This window comes from Leucopleurus acutus, assembly GCF_964270905.1.
Source record: "Leucopleurus acutus genome assembly, chromosome: 17".
In the NCBI taxonomy this organism is placed as follows: Eukaryota; Metazoa; Chordata; class Mammalia; order Artiodactyla; family Delphinidae; genus Leucopleurus; species Leucopleurus acutus.
The window spans coordinates 10,827,208-10,849,031 of NC_139159.1; the positions used below are offsets into that span (position 1 = coordinate 10,827,208).

The window sequence follows — 21,824 nt, forward strand, 5'->3', positions numbered from 1 at the left end:
AAGTCCAGGGTAGACAGCATTTCCTCTGACCCGTCTGCAAGGGGGAGAGACAGCTGGAACTCAAGCAAAAAGCTACAATATTACTGACTGAGGTGTCAAGAGTTTGGGATACTGAAGTGGCTGGAAGTCAAGAAGAGAAACCTAGAAAAACATGCATATAGACACCCTTCAAATTGTTGGCCAAACCTGGAAGTGTGCATCTGTGGAGGAGACTTCAAAGAGCCCTGTGGAAAGCATCAGCTGCAATATTCAAAGAACCGAGCAGAGATTTCTGCTGCTGCCCACTGCTGGGGAGACAGGAGTTTAGGGTTTGAATCCTATCAAAGAAAAGAAGCTTGGTAAATATCCTGAGCTTTCCATAGACTCATCTTTATAAAGGATAAAACTAAGCTTCCCCCAAGTTCAAGAGAATCGGCCAGAAATACATCTGCACACTAGAACAAAATGCAACACTCTTCAGGGGAAGACAATAAAATTCAGAATCTAGAAAGATAGGGTTTATAAACTAACAGACTGGCCACATCAGACATAGGTGAAAATAGCGAGCAACTGGAACTCTCATATAGTATGTACTGGTGGAAGTGTTACAAAAGTACAATTACATTGGAAAAATGGCATTTTCCAAAATGGGTGTGAGTATAAGTCTTTACCCTATGATCCATCAACCTTCTCATAGGTTTCAGGATTTTAACCCAAGAAGGAACTAAATATATGTCCACAAAGAGTCTTGTAAAAGAATGTCTACATATGCTTTATTTGTAATGGTCCCGGACTGGAAATAACTAAAAGTCCATTAAAAGGACAATAGATGACCAACTTGTAGTAAACACATACACACACACATACATAATAAATGTAGTATATATACATATATATATATAGTAGATATATACATGTATATACCACAGTTTATATAGAGAGAACATAAACTACTCTGCAATGAAACAGAATGAATGAATTACTGATATATGCAACAACATGGGTGAATCTCAAAATCACTTTGTCGACAGAAGAAAGCCATACACAAAAGAAGATACTGCATAATCCCATTTATAAGAAGTTCAAGAACAGGCAAAACTAAATCAGAGCTCAGGGGTGGGGACTAACTAGAAAGAGGTGCGAGAAAATATTCTATTTCTTGACTGGGGTGACGGTTACACGGGTGTCTACATGTATGAAAACTAATCGAACGGTACATTTAAAATCTACACATTTCACTGTATGTAAATTTGCCCCCCCCCTCAAATGTCTGTGGTATATCCTTGCAGCCTTTTATATTTTTAAGAAAGATAAACACAACCCCTGACATCGAGATGCCTGCTTGGCACTCCTAATGCGGACAAAAAGTGTTGCCTGCCATTCTAGTAAACAAAATGCTGTCTAGCCACCAGCCACTGTAGCCACCCCTGACCGTGTGGGGCACTCTGGGGGGAATTCAGGATGGAGAAAAACAGGATGCTGGCCCCAGGTAGTGAAGATACATATATAAGAAATCATTTCAATGAGCCTGGACTCTTGCACCTTCCCATACATAGAAAAGCACTAAAATCGTTAACTTGAAATGTCTGTTTTTTTGTGATCAGCAGTAATCTTTTGATGTTCAACTGTATGATTTTTTTTTTTTTTTTTCAGCAAAAACTCCTATATATCCTGGCGCCTCCCTTGCCTCTTCGGAACAGTTCCTCAGAGCTACCTGAGAGGCTGTCTTCTGGGCTATATAGTCTTCAGTAAGTTTCCGGGATACAACATAACTCACAACTTTTAGGTTCTGTATTTCTCTTCAGTTGACAGTAGCTACCACACTTCGCTCTTCTGATGAACAGAAACAACTGAACAAACATTAAGCCATTCTTAATAACAAACATTTAAGTGATCAAAGAAAGCCACTCTGTGACTATTATAAAGTCAAAAACGAGATCAATCCATAATCATGTCTAAATACTGACAAAAATCATGAATACTAAGTCAATAAAATGACCAAATATCCCCCAAACCTTACTAATTCTAGAGTCTGTTTCTTACTAATTACTGATTCAGCCTCAAAGCATTCCTCTTGCCTCATAGAGGAGATTAAGGTTTCCAGTCATAGACCAGCCCCAGCTTTCTGAGAGTATCTTACCAACAGAGCAAAAGCTTGCTTCCTGGAACCTTCCCCCAAATCACATAACACAAACCCAAATGCCATAAATAGGTCCTTTCTACACTCTTTTACCCAGAATGAATGGCGTGTGGTCCTTCTAGTTGCCATAAACAATAACTCAACTTGTTCCACTACAGGTGTGTTCCTAGCAGTCTTTGGCTGGAGGTCATGGACACCATGTATACGAACAGTGTTTTTAAATTTTTTTCACTTAATCTATCTTGAATATGGCTTTCTATGTCTTCATATAGTCTACATTATAGTTTTTTATGGCTACATAACCTTTCTACTACTCGGATATGCTAGAATTTCTTTAACTAAACCAATATTTTTCAGAAATCTAGTTTTTTTCCCTAATGTTTCACTATTATAAGCAGCCCTGATGAGCACTGAGCTGGTGAAATCTTTAAGGACCTTCACGATTATTTCACCAGGAGCAATTTCTTTAAATAAAATTACTGGAATTACTGGCTCAAGAGATATGAAACAATACTACATTGCACTCTTGTCTGAATATAAAATCTTAGCTACTGTAGGACAGACAGCACTTCAATCCACTTCCAACAGGCTACCATGCCCATTAACTCTCAGCTTCACTCTTACCAATTCGGCATCTTGTCAACTCTGATGGTCCTTTGTCCTCAACACACTAGACTTCTCAGCAGCATCTGACACAGGTAACTCCCTCTACTTGTTTAAATATGTCCTTACCTAGCTTCTGGGACACCACATTCACTTGGTTTTCTTCCCATGCCACTGGCCTCTCCTTCTCAGTCTCCTTTGGTGGTCCTTCTTCTTCTGCCAGACTCTTCAACAAGGAGAGTGGCCCGGCCCCCTACTTTTCCATCAAACTTTTTCACAAGGTGACCAATCTATACTCATGATTTTATGTTCCATTTTCATATCTGTGACTTTCATAATTAAATATCCTCCCCGGACCTCGCCACTGAGCACCAGAAACACAGACTTCACTATTTATCTAACACGTCCCACCAAACCTGCCCTACCTCAGGGAATGACACCACACACTCCACCCAGATGATCAGACAAAAACAAAAAACAAGGGAGGAAAAAAGAAAAAAAAGCCATGAAGAAGAACCCGATAGTATGAAAAGTGACCCGGTTAGAAAAGACAAAGAGTGATTTCAAAGTGAGCGCTTTTATGTTGAACTTCTCGTTTCTCCTTCCACATTTCAAATCAGATAATGAAGTGACACACTTCTGGGTTTTGGTGTTAATATGTTGTTTATTCTGTTCTAATGAAAATAACGGAGTAAATGTATAAAATACACATTATAAGTTCATTAAGTCCTCACAAAAATCCCATGAGGTGCATTTTTCCAGATGCGGACCAGTGGTAAACTGAGGCACTGACAGGCACCCAGAGGTACTGCTCATACCTTACACTGGCATTTTCCTAAAACATTTCACTTTTAGTGGAATGAAAAGAAAGAAAATTCCGCTCCTGAAATACTCTATGAATGCTAGGCCACAAAGCATCAACTCACGGTAACAAGGCACCAAAGCGTGTCTGGAAGCCATGCGTGATGCATAACGTATAATGCAAACCTAGAGCAGACTACAACCGAGCCCGGAGCAGCAAATCGAATTGGTCCCCACGCTTGCATACGTGTGCGTGTGCCTGGGAAAGAGGCAGACGAAGCCTTTGTCTTTACACACGACCCCCAGAGACGGCGGCGCCCGCAGTCATGGAAGGGGCTCCCTGGACCATCTGGGTCGCGCGCGGTCGCGGGGCCCACGACGCATGCGTGACCCAGGCGCGAGGCTGCTCGGCCGGGCGGCTGGGCGCTTACCTGGTGCGCCGGGCGTGCAGATACAGTACCAGCAGCAGCAGGGCCGCAGCGAGGACCAGGCCCGGGGGGCTGAGAGGCCGCGGCAGCCACGGCTCCAGCGAGAAGCTGCCCATGCCCGCGGCCACGTCTTCCGCCGTCCGGATCGCGCGCGGCCGCGGGTGGCGGCCCGGGGTGTCTCTCCGAGCTGCGCGGCCGGGGAGTCTGCAGCCGGCAGAGGGTCCCGGGAGGCTGGCCTGGCGAGGCGCCGCCTGAAATGTCACCGAGGGCCCCCGGGGCCGAGTCTCAAAGTTCCCGGACTCCCCTCCCCCGGCCCACCCCCCCCCCCCACCCATGCGCACCGCCCCGCTCGGCCACCGCCTCCCGCCCGGCCGCCTCTGGAAAACTGCGCGCCGCCCACCCCCGCCCCCCCGCCCCCGGGGCAGGAAGAAGGGCTAGAGAAGAGGGGGAAAGGGGCTAGGATTTCCCCAGCTCGAGCCGCTGAAGGCCTGAGGGAAGGGGTTTTCAGTTCGGAGTTGGAAATGAGTCGTTCGGGTCCGTCATCCCCTCGCCCGCGCCCCGCGACCGCGCTGGCCCTCGAAGAGGGTTGGGACTGTGCCCGCTGCGCCCTGGCCCCGGCGACCTCTTCGGCACCCCCTTCCTCCCCGCCCCCAGCCGGCGGGCTGCCCGCGCGCCCGCGCTGCCCTTCGCGCGCCCGCGCCCCGCCTTCCACGCCGCGCTTCCCTGCTCGCCCCCGCGCCTGCTGGGCGCCGAGGCCAGTCCCAGAGGCCGACAAGACAGGGACCAGAGCTGGGCCGGGACCCTCCGGGAGTCCCCATGGGACACACCATCCAGGAAGAGAGAAGACAGAGGAAACGAGCTGTTGCAAAACGACGCTAAGGTACTACGACATAAGTGGTACAAGCCCCGCAGGTTGTCCTTAGAAAGGATGAGGGAGAAACTTTGAAAATGTCTTTTCCTGAGTAATGACCATTCACATTACTTCGCACGTGTGTATTTACTCTCCACACCAAACTTGGAACGTAAGTTTTAGCAATGTATTAGAGAACATATAATGAGGCTCAGGTTAAGGTAACTTAACCCTGGTCCCTCGGTTGATAAGTAATTAAAAAACATTCTAGGGCTTCCCTGGTGGCGCAGTGGTTGAGAGTCCGCCTGCCGATGCAGGGGACACGGGTTCGTGCCCCGGTCCGGGAGGATCCCACATGCCGCGGAGCGCTGGGCCCGTGAGCCATGGCCGCTGAGCCTGCGCGTCCGGGAGCCTGTGCTCCGCAACCTGAGAGGCCCACATACGGCAAAAAGAAACAAAAAAACCCAAAAACCATTCTAACCAAGGCTATTCCAGTTACACTGTGTTCTTTCCTTTATGCAAGATTTTATTTGCGCAGTTCTCAAGACTGTTACAGCAGCTTCACAACTGGTCTCCGTACCTCCGACCTTTGAGTTTTCCAGCCCATCCTCTCCATTGCCACGTCCCTAAAGCACAGACCTATCCAGCTTTGACCCTGTTCGAAACTCTTACTGGTTGCCTTTGTGATAAAGATAAATCTTCATCCTGCAATGAGAAGCCTCCACAATTTGTCTCCATCCCATGGCTAGGACAGTTCCATAAACAAGAAAGCTTGAGCCACAGTGTCCCTCACAATCAGCCCTTTCACACCTTGGCTTATGACATTCTCTCTGCCTGAAAAAGTTTCCTCTCTCCCCTAAATACTAAAATTCTACCTACCTGTCAATGCCCAGTTCAAATACCACTTCCTTCTAGAAGTTATTCCTTACTCTTGTAATTAATCTCTCCCTCCTCTGTACTTTTAACACTGTCTCTGCTTTTGACTCCATCACATTTTCCCTCTCTATCTGAGTTATTTCTGTCTATGTCTGTCTGGCCTGCTATAGAAGGTGAGAATCATCTCTTAGACAACTTTGTCTGCAACTACTCTCCACCTCCTGTCACCCTGGCCCCCGACGCTGGAGTTGAGGTACTGTAGTTGGAAGTACTTTGCATGTGCCTGGCCCTTGGTCCATGCTCCAGAACTGAATTACTGCTGTGTTGCTGTCCTTGGCCTTAAAGCTGTGAATGGCTGGGCAAGCATGAGAATTCCAATGTTTATGAGTTTCTTCATCTGACTTTTATTCCAGGGTTTTCTACTGCCTCTCCTTTCTCCTGTCATAGATTCAGTTTTCCAGGAAATCAGAGTACAGTGAGCCAACAGCTATTCTGTCTCCTCCAAGAAAAAGCAAATTGGTTTCCATCACTACCTGGCCAGCAGAGCCAGCATGCAGGATGGTATCCATGCCGTGCCTTTCTGTACCCACTGCAAAAAGTGCCTCTCACTAATTTTCACGAGAATCCTCAACTTTTATACTTTAGTTTTCCATTTGATCTCCTGGATGACTCTTCTCTTTGAAAACAGAGGTTAAAATGTTCAGCATTAATCAATTTGTTGAACATTTACCATGTGCCAAGCACCATGCTAAACATTTTATTTTATAACATTAATAACAGAAAACACCTGCAGTTAATCACAGTGTCTTATGTAGGTGGAAGGAAGAATACTACACTGTCACCTACTAGATTTGGTTAGCGACTGTGTCATCTCCCTATGGTATCTTACTTAGAATGCTTTATGGTATTCACTTAATAAATTTTGAATATATGTTTCTTTTGTGTTTTCCACTTCTGCTAAAAGGGGGCTCCATGCTGTAAACTGACCTGGTTGAAATAAAATCTAAAGACCTCTTTTATTCCTCTTTTGCTTTTGTAGCCCAATATCAGCATCATGATATTCAATCCAGTTCAATTTATTTTACCTCCAAAACGTGCCTTTATTCCCATCACTTCTCTGACAGAGATGACTAGTTGACCCTCCATGTCTGCTTCCCCCTCCTTCTCAGTAACAGGCCTCGATTTTTAACTGAGCCCATGGCTGTCCATTATAAAGACTGCTTTCCCAGCCTTCCTTGTAGTTAGAAGTGACCATGCAACTGAATTCTCACCAGTAGGCTAAGTTTCAGGTGTTACTTCAGGGAAGTGGCCCTAACAGGAATGGTCGGGCCCTTTGCTTCCTTCCTCTTTTCTGCTGTTTAGAATATAGACACTATGCCTGGAACTCAAGCAACCATCAGAGCACGTATAAGTATGTCCCAAATATTGCATTCAGTATTATTTGCTGTTAATATGAAATTCAAATTTATCTTGGGATTCTATATTTTTTTTGGTTAAATCTGGTAACTCTAGTTTAATTTCAACACAGGGGTTCGTAAGGCATCCAGGTAAGGCAACTAAATTCTAGCTGACCAATGGTCCCCTCCAGAAATCAGCCACAAATATTTCTTTCAACACTGGCTACCAATGTTAGTATCTTATGTACCTTGGCTACACGAATTAGACCAGGGTTAACAGTCAAATCTAAAAGAGTCATGGGGTGGCCTTTATACTTTGAGGTATCCAGATGCGGAAATGTGTTCAGTACAGATAGCAACTAGCCTAATCATCTTTCTTCAGAAAATATTGATTGTGAGACACACGGAGAGAGAAAAATACAGAAGTAGGACCAGAGGGAGTAAAGGGAGAGCGTGATATATTGGAGTCTCTAAAGGAAGAGTTATGAAAGTCTAGGTGACAGGTCATACTCCAAAGCCTTCCCCTTCAGCCCAGCTGACCCTCATCTACCAGGTGGTCTAAGCTGTCAGCCTCTTTCTCTGTTCTCGTTCTAGTCTATGATTAGGGCTTGAATTCTGTCCCTGTTTCCCTTGAGGCCTTCTCTTTTGAATCTAAAGAGCATGTTTGGAAGTCACCAAAACTTGAAAAATGACTATTTCCCTGCATTTCAACATCTATGTCCTAATTCTCCTGCTCTGACTTTGTCGTTTTTTTCTTTTTTCTTTTTTTGACCGCTTGGCTGTGGGATCTTAGTTCCCCAGCCAGGGATTAAACCCAGGCCCTAAAACAGTGAAAGCATGGAGTCCTAACCCCTGGACCGCCAGGGGATTTCCAGTCGTGCTCTGACTTTGAAAATATGAATACACTGGATTGAGACCTCCAAGTCCACCAATTTTGTCAGTAACTTCTTTTAAGTGCAAATTGTGTCCATGGCACTATGTTTGGACTGCTGGAGCTATAAAAGTGAATGAGATGGCTCTTCCTTCAAAGAGATGGACCTAAAAGGACTAAAAGTGTTGACATTGGAAAGGAGAAAGAAAAGAGGCTAGTCCACATGAGATTGTGGGGTGAAAATGAAGGGATTTAAGAACATGCAGCAATATGGCCGCAATCTTGTGAGCTCCTGGGAAGCAAAAAATGTGCTGGGGAAAGGGCATCTTGTAGGCTTTAGTTATTGGGAAACATTTGAAAGTCCCACTGTGGAAATTGTCAAAGAGGAATTTTACACTTTTTTTTTTCTAATATTGGGAATTTCCTAAAAGCAGGTTTGAGTATTCAGGCCTGAAATGTCCCATAACCTTTTGACATAAAATGTAGATTGGGTTCGAATCAGAACTTTAACTGAAAAGAATGACTGCTGTTATTCTCCCCTTGCTCGTGAGCTCTGTCTTAACTAACTTTGACTTCCTATCCCCTTCTGTTAGAATTAAGACCACTTCTGGGCAAAATTGTGAAGCAGAGGAAGGGAAGAAAACTGAAATGGATGGAGAGGACCTGCCATGGGCCAGGTACTGCTTCATGTTTTACACACACATTTTATTTAATCTTCAGAACCTACCTCTGATGTCGGCATTACTAGTCCTTTAGACATAAAGAAAACCAAGACTCAAAGAATTTCAGGGCACCCGTGATTATTCAGCTAGTACATTCCACTGTGCCTTCATCCCTCCTTCCACAGTACCATCTTGCCTTCCTTAGAGCTTTCTTTCGCTAACCCCTTACCACATCTGTTCGATCATTCTGGCCTCCATTTTTAGGGATCCTCTCTTTACCTTGAGCTGCCCGTAACCCAGGCACCCCATGGAGACAGCTGGGCCTCTGCTTTATACCCTGGCCTACCTCAGAGCTACCTCACTAGCTCGGAGGCTAGTCTTGGCTTTCCCATCTGAAAAATGTTGTAAGACTACTTTCCCTATAGGTTTATGAGGATGAGTTTGTGAACAGTAAATATATGACAGTCAGAAGGCCTGGGGCTTCTCCCTGTTTTTGCACTGGAGCACCTTCTGCTCCTTTGGCAGAGGGTATAAATAGAAATGAGTTTATCAGACAAGCTCGGCCCAACTAAGGTGTTAGCCTGTTGATGGATTACTTCTACCCAATTAAAATGTAAAATGTGCCATTTCTTGCTTGATTAAGGTAGCTATTCTGGTTGTAGCTAAGATAGCAATGGTGGTAAATATATATATATATATCCTGAAACCTGAGTCTGCTGTTAGTATTGTTTAATCGGCACAGAGTGAATAGTGAGGCACCTTAGATGCTGGCCCTGAACCTGACCAAACATATCTTAAATCACAAATTCTTCCTCTTATTCTGTCTTTCTTTAAAATGTAAACAACGCACTTCTTTTCCCTTTAGTTGCCCTTTCTCCTAAAAGGCCAGTTTATAGTGTTGACCTAGCACTCAGCTTACACATACAGACATGGCAGGCAGGAATGCTTATTCGATAAAATGCTGTTGAATGAACAGAGGGACCCAACAATAGAGAGTGTTGTTACATTTAACTCTTTTTCTAAATAAAGTACAATTTTAGGTAAGGCCTGAATATAATTATTTTGAAGCAGCTTTAAAAATGGTGGAACAGATGGCTCTGATTATCTCCAAGAGGAAGGAAAAGATTCAAGAGTTTTGTCATTTCTTGTTTAATAGTTTTGGCATTACTTATACATACTTGAGTTTTGAATACACTGGCTTATAAATTCACAATCCCACGCTAACCCTTAGTTCATACTCATGATCTGACCCTACTTCCCATGCCAAGATTTGAGACTCTCCATCTCTGTTTCTGATTCACTGGCTTTTCCAACATTTCATTTCCTGATGAGCCACTGAACCCAGATTTCTGAGGACAGAAAGCACAAGGATCCCCACAAACTTATCCCCCAGCTATCTCTGTTCACTAAGGGAGAATTTTAGACTCAAAAACTTCTTTTGGGGGTGGGGGTGGACGGTTTGGGCCAGGCTGCTTCCTGGAGAAGCAACAAAAGCCCTGGTCTAGAATAAAATCTACCCATCAGGTTCTGCTGTTTCTGCCTGTTACAGGAGAGGTTTTGGAAAACAGACTCAGAAAGAGACAGACCAGCACAGGACTATATTAGGACAGAGTCTCAGGATCAACACCAGGGGTTGAAACTGACAGACAGAGGGAAGTATTGGGTTGGGGTGCAGTCTCATCCAAAGACTCGGCCCGTGAGGATATTGAGAACCCAGGCGGCCCTTTAGAATTACCCCAAGATGGGGTGAAGGTCCAGGCCTTCAGATCTCAATATCAACATGCCTTTGGTTGTGGACTGCCCTCAGGATAATGGAAAGCTGAAGGTGACCTTGGAGAGGAACTCTTCTTTAGCTGAAGGCAATTCCTGAAGCAGCTGGTGACACTCCCAGAAGCGGAGCGCATAGGTTCTCCCATCCTGACAGAATCTGAGCGACACAACACAGTGACCACTAAATACACAGTGTCCACTACATACACAGTGTCCACCACATACACAGTGTCCACCACGTACACAATGACCACTGCATACACAGTGTCCACCACATACGCAGCGACCACTACGTACACAGTGTCCACTATGTACGCAGTGACAACTACGTATGCATAGTGTCCACTATGTACACAGTGACCATTACATAGTGTCGCTATGGTGCCACAGAAATGTATCAGGGCAGGTAGCGCATAGATGGTGATGAGTCTTGCATTCATTCATTTTGTAGTTGTTCTCTTTCTCACTAGCAGAGCCGTAGTAACACTAGCCTCTCAGCTTCTGAGATACAGCAGTCATGATTATTAAATGATTCTAATGTTAAAGAAAAAATCTTTAGACTACAGTACACTACCCTTATCTGCAGGGGATACCTTCCATGACCCCCAGTGGATGCTAAAAATGACAGATAGTACCAAACCCTATATTTGTTTTTTCCTGTACAGACATACCTATGATAAAGTTTAATTTATAAAGTAGGCACCAGAAGAGATTAATAACAAAAACAAATAACAAAATAGAACAATGATAATAATATACTGTAATAAAAGTTATGTGAAAGTGATCTCTCTCTCTCTCTCAAAAAAAAATCTTATTGTGCAAATTTAATGCCTTTTCCATCTTAACTAAGCACTTATCCTGCACCTTGGCCATAGCTTTTGCAGACGGAGGTGCGACAGCAAACCTAGCACCAATTTATTTTTCATTCTGCACAATTTCACAGACAGAAGATTTGTTCTTACCACAGATCTTAGCAACCTCAGCATACGATTTTTTTTTCTTTCTTTATTAAGTGAAGAACTTTCACCTTTTCACCCTTAAGACTTCTCTTTGGCATCTTGCCAGGATCACTACTCTTGCACTTCGGGGTCATCATGAAGTAACATAAGAGTTACTTGAACACAAGCACTGTGATACAGCACCAGTCCATCTGATAACCGAGAGGGCTACTAAGTGACTAACAGGCAGGTTACGCTGAGCAAAGGGGTGGTTCACGTCCCAGGTGGGATGGAGCGGATGGCGTTAGATTTCATCACGCTACTCAGAATAATACGAACTTTAAAATGTATACATTGTTCATTTCTGGAATTTTCCATTTAATATTTTCAGACCGCAGTGGACTGAGGGTAACTGAAACTTCGTAAAGTGAAACCATGGGTAAGGGGGGGACTGGTGTGTTTATGAGTCAAAGATTTATTACAATATTGCAACAGGAAAGCCTCTAGGAGGTCAGTTCAAACATTTACTCTGATTAGAAACACTATAGAAAGAGAACGTCAGCTAACCACTGTTCAACTCCTGGCTGATAGGGGACAGTCGATGAGGGTGTTGACTCAAACAAGTCCAAACCCATGAAATTTTATCAGAAAACCACTTAAGCATGTTTCAGGAATGCTAAGCTCTTTCCTTTCACTAGGCAAAATTTCTGCTGCAGACGAGGTTGGGGACAATTTTTCTTTTACATTAACTAGCTACATTTTGTTTATTCAGTCTATCATGGTGACCCTTCCTTCACAGAGCCCCGCGCCTCTTATCTGGCTGCTTGCAACCTGGATTCATGGGAAGTCCTTCGATACCCACACCTTTCTTTACAGACTAGAGAAGACGCCATTCGCTCTTTATCCCCCATTCCTATCTGACTCCTCAGTGTGTGAACTCTGTTCTCAGATTTCTCCCCACCTTCCACTTTCTTGTCCAAGGCTCAACTGGAAAATGACCAAATTCATTCCCTCAAGGTTTTCTGAAGCTTTTTTCTCGTTTCCTCCTCCAGTTTTCTGATCACTAACATTCCCACGGTTGATCCATTCCTTTCCCCTTTCCTCTCTGAAGTCTGGCATTTTCTTCCACCAACAAAGAGTGCTACATTTTGACATTATGAAAGCAATAAATACTAGCAATTATACGTTTGCTGGAAGTTTTGAATATTCTTATTTATGAGCAAACATTGCACTAACGCAAGAAGAAATTAATTGATTTGTAATGATTCTGAAAAAAAGTCTGATTTTCTGCTTGCTGGGGTTCAGCTATAACTCAGATGGGTATATAAGACATCAGCCAGCAACTTCCTAAAATCACATGTGCAGGATCTGTTTTGATCCTAGAACAACTGATAACCAGAGGCAACTCTGTACTTTCACTTGTTTCTGTAAGAAACCCAGACACAGCAGGCACTGAAGCCTGTGCTACAAATTTGTAAGAGGCCACATTGTACAGAACATAAGGTTCCACACAAAATATCCTCAACGTTTTATGTTCCCCTAGTCCTCTTGGACTTCATTGCAGTTGGAAATTTCTTTCTCTTCCCCCTGACAGAGTCCAGCCTCTCCAGTTCTACTTTCCCTCCAGAATTTTCCTCTTCAAATATCAAATATCTCCTGATTTTGTAAAGCAAAGCAATTCAACTCACACCTTTTTTTTTTTGCGGTACGCGGGCCTCTCACTGTTGTGGTGTCTCCCGTTGCGGAGCACAGGCTCCAGACGCGCAGGCCCAGCGTCCATGGCTCACGGGCCCAGCCGCTCCGCGGCATGTGGGATCTTCCCGGACCGGGGCACGAATCTGTGTCCCCTGCATCGGCAGGTGGACTCTCAACCACTGCGCCACCAGGGAAGCCCTAACTCACACCTTTTATTTGAGCAAACCACTCTCATGTCAAGAAGCTATATAAAAATTTCTTCTGAACAACGAGCATAAATATTTTCAAAATATAATTATCATCATCAACAATATCAATTCAAAAAATTTAAAAAGCAAAATTAACTATTCTCTCTTTCAAGAATGTAAATAAATGTTAGGGAAATTAGAGAAGAATGTTGTCCCCTCCCTCCCATTCTTAAAGGTGCTCTAATGACAGTGATTGGTCACTTAGAATGTCTGTGGATGGACACATATTAACATGAGCCCCTTCTGAATTTATAGGTGTCTCAGAGAGTCCCATTTAGAGACAGATGTCTTTTCTCTACCTATTACTCCCCACCATTATAATGATTCTTGATCTAGAAAGGTGCAAAGGCTAATTCAGCTTTGAGGTTCCTCCTCCTGCTTTTGTGCTCCAGAACCTCAAAATCCCTTTCTCTTTTGCCATGTCTCCTTGTTTTTGCTTCTTCTGTATCAGTTCTGAACAACCTGAAAATCTATTCCTTATCTAGATTCTTACTGCCATTTCTCAGCAAAACACTTAGTCCTCTAGCATTTATACAACCCGCATGCTAAGAAAAACATAATGTGATGCTTTAAGGAACTTTCTATGCTCACACAGAAATTAAGGCATAGATTAGAATTCTGCCTGCCTACTTTTCTCTGCATTTCTGCATCAAGAATCAGAACATAATTATTTTGTACTTGGAAATCTGAAAATGAACCAGCATAGTTCTTTCGAGTCAATAAAGGCATTTTCAAACATTATCTCATGTGACCGCTTGACAGTCTAGCCAGATGAATGCTATCTTCACTTTACACACATACCTGGTAACTTCCCTGACATCAAGCACCTTGTCTGTGTGTCTGTTTCACCAGTGTACACACAGTGCTTGGGAGAGTGTGTGGCACTTAATAGATCCTCAGTAAATATTTGTCAAATGAATGAAAATTAGAAAACTAATGTTCAGAAATGAAATGAAATGAATATTTATTGAGTACCCACAATGCGCTGATCACCCAGCTACATATTTTCATCTACACAATATTCCCATGAGCTTGACCAAGTTTAGGAGCTAGATAGTGCAAGCAGATGGATTCTCATTTATTAATCTGAATACTCGCGGTATTTTTTCTACTGTATGGGGTTGCCTCACTATATTTAATGCATTTCTAGATTATTTCTAGATAATGTATTATAAATATGTACTATGTATAATGCATATCAGCCTGTCTTGTAATTTTGCTCTTTTCTAAAAGATATTTTTAGATCTTGGGTCAATATTTACATAACATTGAAGCTCTAATTTGAGGAAAGCATCCTGAATACAGAACTAACTTAGAGGGAGCAAAGGGTAGGCTTAGTTGCTTGTTTCTGAGAAATATAAAGAACAAACAGTAGGGGCCCTTAGCAATAGATGCTGGGACTAATCTTACCAATTTTGTTTTGTTTATTTTTCTTAAGAAGTAATCTAGAGTAGAAGGTTTGCAGACAGGGCAAGAGTCACATGCCAAAATAACAAGAATGAATGACAACAGACTCTCTTAAGGCTTAGTTAACTGTTATCTGTTTAGTTATCTGTTATCTGTTATCTTAGTTATCTGTTATCATAGTTATCTGCTATCTTAGTTAACTTAGTGTCTGTTTTTGGAAAGAAAACATCTCAATTGTATCTATCAGGGACCTCATCCTGACAGCTTTTTTGTGTTTACTGTAAGGATTTATCAATCGTGAGGGAGGGAAAAAGGAATGGTCCTTCCACCATTGCACTTGGATAAGAGATATAAAGTCATGTGAAATCCACAAGCTTGTTCAGAGGATAGAGTTTATAGGAGAGATAAGGGATACTTTTTGAATTAATAGCCATTCCTTTTTCCTATGTCTATACCTCTCTCTCCTTTTTCACTTCCTTTAGAGCTTGAAACAGAGCCTTAGAAAATGAAGGCTGTTTAAGAAAACAAAAGAACAATTTTGCTAAAATTTCTGTAAAATACCGATAGCACAAAGGTCATTTTGTGACCCATGCATCATATGTAACATAAAATGTTTTTTTCCTATTTCAAGAAGCAGCAGCTTCAGAGCCCTAGACCCAGGTGACCAAAATATGATGGAAGAGATAGAATCCTACAGTGTAACTAGTGATCTCCAATAACCCAACTCCATGGTTCTGGATTCACCATCTGTTTTTCAGTCCACAACTTATTTGCTCTCTCAGTAACTCTCACACTCTCATGAAATACTTTCTTCTCTGCATTTTTATGAGTGTATACTCCCGAGTGTCCTCTTACCTCTCTGGTTGCTTCTTATTCTCCTTGGCAAGTACTTTCTCTACTTGATCACTAAACATCAAAGGGCTTGAACCTAGGTGCTCATCTCTTCTTGCTACAAACTCTAAACCAGTAAACTTTTAAAAACTCTAATCAGGGAGAAAGGAATCTAAGCATACCACTAAGAAATTCATCAATTCTCAAAGGAAGAATTCAAGAGAAAGGAGAAACTGAAAAACAGCTAGAAAACAAAGAACAAAAAAATGGCAATAAGTATATACCTATCAGTAATTACTTTAAATGAAAATAAAATAAATTCTCCAATCAAAAGTCATAGAGTAGCTGAATAGATTAAAAAAACAAGACACATCTAGATGCTGCCAGAAGAGATTAACTTCAGCTGTAAGGACACTCGCAGACCGAAAGTGAAGTGATGGAGAAAATATTCCATGCAAATGGAAACCATAGGAGTTTTTCATACTCTCCTGGGGTAGCTATACTTATATCAGACAAAATAAACCTAAAAACAAAGGATATAATAAGAGACGAAGAAGGGCATTATGTAATGGTAAAGAGGTCAGTCTAACAAGAAATAAAATTTGTAAATATTTATGCACCAGACAAAAGGAATATATAAAGCAAATATTAATAGACCTAAAGGGAGGAATAGACAGCAATATAATAATAGTAGGGAACTTTAATACCCCACTTACATTGATGGATAGATCATCCAGACAGAAAATCAATAATGATGTAAGTCTTAAATGACACATTAGATCAGATATATACAGAACATTCCATCTAAAAGCAGCAACGTACACATTCTTCTCAAGTATGCATTCTTCAGGCTATATCACATGTTAGGCCACAAAGCAAGTCTCAGTGAATTCAAGAAGATTGAGATCATATCAACCATCTGTTCTGAGCACAATGTTATGAAACCAGAAATCAATTACAAGAAGAAAACTGAAAAAAAACCCATAAAAAGGTAGAGAGTAAACAACAAGCTACTGAACAAACCAATGGATCATCAAAGAAATCAAAGGAGAAATTTTAAAAATAGCTAGAGACAAATTAAAACAGAAATACAACATACCAAAATCTATGGAATGTAGCAAAAGTGGTTCTAAAGAAAAGTTCATAGCAATACATTCTACCTCAAGGAACAAGAAAAATCTCAAATAAACAACCTAACTTTACACCTTAAAGAACTAGAAAAAAAAAAAAAAGAACAAACACAGCCGAAAGTTAGTAGAAGAAAGGAAGTAACGAAGACCAGAACAGAAATACATGAAATAGAGACAAAAAGACAAAATAAAAGGTCAACAAAACTAAGAGCTGGTTAAACAAAATTCACAACTCTTTAGCTAGAGTCATCAAGAAACAAAGTGAGAGGACTCAAATAAAATTAGATACGAAAGGAGACATTACAAACGCTACCATACAAATACAAGAATTATAAGAGATTACTATGAACAGTTACATGCCAACAAATTTGATAATCTAGAGAAAATAGATAAATTCTTAGAAACATACAACCCTCCCAGACTGAATCACGAAGAAATAGAAAATCTGAACGGATGGACTACAAGTAAGGAGATTGAATCAGTTATCAAAAACCTCCCAACCAATAAAAGTCCAGGACCAGACAGCTTCACTGATGAATTCTACCAAAAGTTAAAGAAGAATTAATACCAATCCTTTTCAAACTTTTCCAAAAAATGTAATGGAGGGAAAATTTCCAAACGTATTTTATGAGACCAGCATTACCCTGATACCAAAACCAGTCAAGGATGCCACAAGGAAACAAAATTACAGACCAGTATCCCTGAGGACACAGATGCAAAAATCAACAAAATATCAGCAACCTGAATTCAACAATACATTAAAAGGATCATACAGCAGGATCAAGTGGGATATATCAATATTTCAGAGATTCAAGAATGGTTCAATATCTGCAAATCAATCAATATGATACATGAAGAAAAAAATCATACAGTCATCTTAATAGATGCAGAAAGAGCATTTTTCCTGGAAGAAAGCATAAGTGGTAAGCTCCTTGACATCAGTCTTCGTGATGATTTTTTGGATCTGAAATCAAAAGCAAGGACACCAAAAGCAAAAATAAATAAGTGGGACCTCATCAAACCAAAAAGCTTCTGCAGTGCAAAGGAACCCATCAGCAAAATGAAAAGGCAAACTACTAACTGAATGGAAAAGAAGTTGCAAATCATATTACTGATAAGGGGTTAATATCCAAAATATACAAAGAACTCATACAATCAGTAGACAAAAAACATTCAGTTTGGTTAAAAGTGGGCAAAGGATTCAAATAGACTTTTTTCCAAAGAAGACACACAGGTACATGAAAAGATGTTCGGTATCACTAATTATCAGAGAAATATAAATCAAAACCACAATGAGATATCATCTCATAGCTGCTAGAATGGCAATTATCAGAAAGACGAGATATAACAAGTGGTGGACAGGGCGTGGAGATAAAAGAGCCCTTGTGCACTGTTGGTGAGAATGTAAACTGATGTGGCCACTATGGAAAACAATATGGAGCTTCCTCAAAAAATTAAAAATTGAATTACCATATAATCCAACAATTCCATTTCTGGGTAGTTATTTGAAGAAAATGAAAACACTAACTTGAAAAGATATATGAACCTTCATGTTCATTGCAGCCTTCTTTACAATAGCTTTCCTTACAATAGCCAAGCTAAGTGTCCATTGATGGATGAATGTATAAAGAAAATATATATATTTTTAAGAACTTAAAAACCTATATATTTTTAAGATTACATATATCATATATATATGATCTTAAAAGTTCTCATCATGAGAAAAAATATTTTTTGTAACTACATATCATGATGGATGTTAACTAGACTTACTTTGGTGATCATTTTGCAGTGTATACAAATATTAAGTCATTATGTTGTACACCTGAAACCAATGTAATGTTATGCCAGTTATACCTCGATTAAAAAACAAACAAACTCTTAACAGGAAAAATTTAAAAATCATGTCTATATAATAGCTCCTGAATGTGTATCTCCAGATTTCTCTAAGAGATAACCCCATACCACACTGTCTATAAAACAGCCCATATGGTTGTTTCATAAGCACCTTGAACTTAGCGTGTCTAAACAACCCTTAATCATACCCACCACATCCACTCCTTTTCCTAAGTCACTACCATGCATCCAGTTGCTCATGACCAAAACTGGGCAGTCAACCCTGCTTCTAAGTCATGTAAAGTCTACCTTAAAACACAACTTAAATTTGTCTCCTTCTTTTCCCCCTCTATAGCCATCACTCTAGTCCAAGATGGCATCATCCACCTCTCTTTTGGACTCCTGCAGTAGCCTCCAAATTGATGGTCTCAGATTTACTGTTGCCCTATTCATCCATCTATTCTCTACACCATAAAAACAGTGATAAGTTTTAAAAATACACATCTAATCATGTCACTATAATATTTTAAATCCCTACGGTGACATCACATTGTTTTCTGAGTAACATTCAACTCCTTCACTTCACGATCCTGAACGGCTAGACCCTAGGCTCATCTCTCTCCACCAACCCCTGCAGCACTCTGATACTGACTGCCATTCGGTTCTGTCAATGACCCTGGTTCTCTTTGAGCCTTTTCCACGTAATCTGTCTTCTGTCTGCTGCAATCCAACATCCACTCTACTCGGAGTAGCTAAATTCTAAATCTCCTGAACTGAAATTAGGCATTATTTACTTAGGAAACCTGTTCCTAATTCCCTAGGCTAGGTCAGTCCAATCTGTTCTTCACCGCCTTAGAGTATTGGACTTCATTTTGCTAGCACTTATGATATTGTCATTAAATAATAGTTCTTTGTAACGAACTGTTGAACGACTTCTCCACCAGAATGTCAGCTTATGAAAGCAGGGACTCTGCCTGTTTAGTTTATGACTGTATTCTTACACGGGGTCTTCAATATAGTTGGTGCTTAACACATATTTGGTAGATAGATAGATAATCACTCAATATCTATTAATCACTTGTGTGCTGCTTACTGTTCTAAGTTCTTTTATGTGTATTTTCATTTGGCCTCACAATAACCCTGTTGGGTGGGTACTTTTATAATCTTTATTTTAACTATGAAAAAACAGGTACAGAAAGATTAATAACTTACAGATGTATAATCTCCATCCCTGCTACCATGGCCATTTTTTTTTTTTTTTTTTTTTGGCCACGCCATGTGGCTTTCAGGATCCAATTTCCCCGACCAGGGATGGAATCCGGGCGGCTCAGCAGTGAAAGCACAAAGTCCTAACAACTGGACCGCCAGGGAATTCCCCCATGGCCATTTTGTTCATGAACTCATTGGTTAAGAGTAGGAATAGCTGAGGAAAGAAGCTATTTATTAAGATCTTCTGCTGAGGTTGCTCTTTAGGAAGCATTCATACGGAACAAAAGTTTTTTTACAGTTAATAATTATATGGAGAGGTTTATCTACATACCTCTTCCTGAGACCTCCTTGTCAAAATCTTCCAATCATTTTTCCCCTAAATACCTGATCATACAAAGTAAGATCAGGTACTCTGCCTGTACCTGATCATACTTTGTAGTAGTACCTGTAGTAGTACTACAGGTACTACTCATCTACTACCCATGATTAAATGTAGATCTGTGTTTCTGGTCATCTGTCTTTCCAGGCAGAAAAAAAACACCAGGTACATTGACTGAAGTTCTGCCCACTTGGAGGATTTGCTTTCGCAACTATTTTTCAGGGCTGTCTCTGAAATGGGCTGTGGAGTTGCAACTATTTACTTTTGGGTGGTACCACCATATCATGCAGCACTCTTTGTACAGAAAACTGAAAGTTTTTTCTTTTTAGGTAATCAGATCACAGAAAAGAGTTGTGGGTTGAAAAACAAGGTTATGTAACAGCAATATAATTGGCTGTACAAATTGCTTGTGCTTTTAAGATTTTCTTGAGCTTGACATATGATAGTTCCACTTGGTGATGGAGTGCTGCTGTCTACAACCAACTTTATGGCTTGGTGAGTCAGACCCGAGTCACGATGGGCAGCTGAGGTTGCATGGTAACTTGGTGGCCACAGTCAAGCGTTCTGTTTCCAGGAGGCCCAGAGGCAAGGCAGAAGTTGTTTTTTCAAAAGGAGAATAGTTACATTCAAAGAATTGTGGCCTTGCTCTGAAATCTTAAAGGTTTGCTCTGTGATTCACGTTCAGAGACCTGCCAGTACGACATCTCTATCTTCCACTAAACATTGCTTTTACTGCATCTCAAAATTTTGATAGTTGTATTTTCATCTTCATTTACTTCAAAATATTTTAAAATTTTTCCTGAGATTTTTTTTTCCTTTTACACATATATTATTTAGAAGTGTGTTGTTTAATCTCCATGTATTTGGGGATTTTCCACTGTCTCCCTGCTATTGATTTCTAGTTTAATTCCATCCTGATCTGAGAGCTGACATTGTCAGACTTCTGTTTTTAAAATGTGTTAAGGTATATTTTATGGTCCAGAATGTGGTCTATCTTGGCAAATGTTTCATGTGAGCTTGGGAAGAATGTATATTCTGCTGTTGTTGGATGAAGCAGTCTACGGCTGTCATGGTATCCAGTCGATTAACAGTGTTTTTGAGTTCAACTATGTCATTTCTGTCTGCTATATCTGTCTATTTCGGAGAGAGGGGTTTTGAAGTCTCCAACTATAATAGTGGATTCATCTATTTCTGCTTGCAGTTCCATCAGATTTTGCCGTATGTGTTTTGTTGCTCTGTTGCTAGGTGCATACATTTTAAGGATTGTTATGCCTTCGTGGAGAATTGGCCCCTTAATCATTATGTAATGTCCCTTTTTATCCCTGATAACTTTCCTTGTTCGGAAGTCCACTCTGTCAGAAATTATTATAGCTACTCCCACTTTGTTTTGATTAGTATTAGCATGGTTACTGTTTTCTATTTGTTGCCCTTGTTCATTGTTACTATTTTGTTCTCTACTCTTTTTGTGCCTTTTGAGGTTTTCATTGAGTATTTTATATGATTTTCCATTTTCTCTCCTCTCTTAGCATATCAATTATACTTCTTTCTTTTACTTTGTTTAGTGGTTTCCCTAGAACTTGTAATACATTTACAACTAATTCAAGTCCACTTTCAAATGACACTGTACTGCTTCACAAGCAGTGCAAGTACCTTGTAATAAGAAAATAATCTTAATTCTCCCTCCCTCCTATGCCTTGGGAAGACATCCTCATGGGTCATACTCTGTAGCTGAACCTCTGGAGCCATCTGGGATTTGAATCTATTTATAGAGTTA

General features: G+C 41.0%; 1 protein-coding gene across 1 annotated transcript in view; it reads right to left on the bottom strand.

The window, feature by feature from the left end:
• CYP7B1 (cytochrome P450 family 7 subfamily B member 1) overlaps nucleotides 1–4,202 on the bottom strand; it is a 180,857-nt gene extending 176,655 nt beyond the window's left edge. The window contains exon 1 of the mRNA XM_082858837.1: nucleotides 3,955–4,202. Coding sequence (XP_082714963.1) covers nucleotides 3,955–4,067 — 113 coding nt within the window. The 5' untranslated portion in view covers nucleotides 4,068–4,202. The remainder of the gene's footprint in view (nucleotides 1–3,954) is intronic.
• Between the last annotated feature and the right edge of the window lie 17,622 nt (nucleotides 4,203–21,824).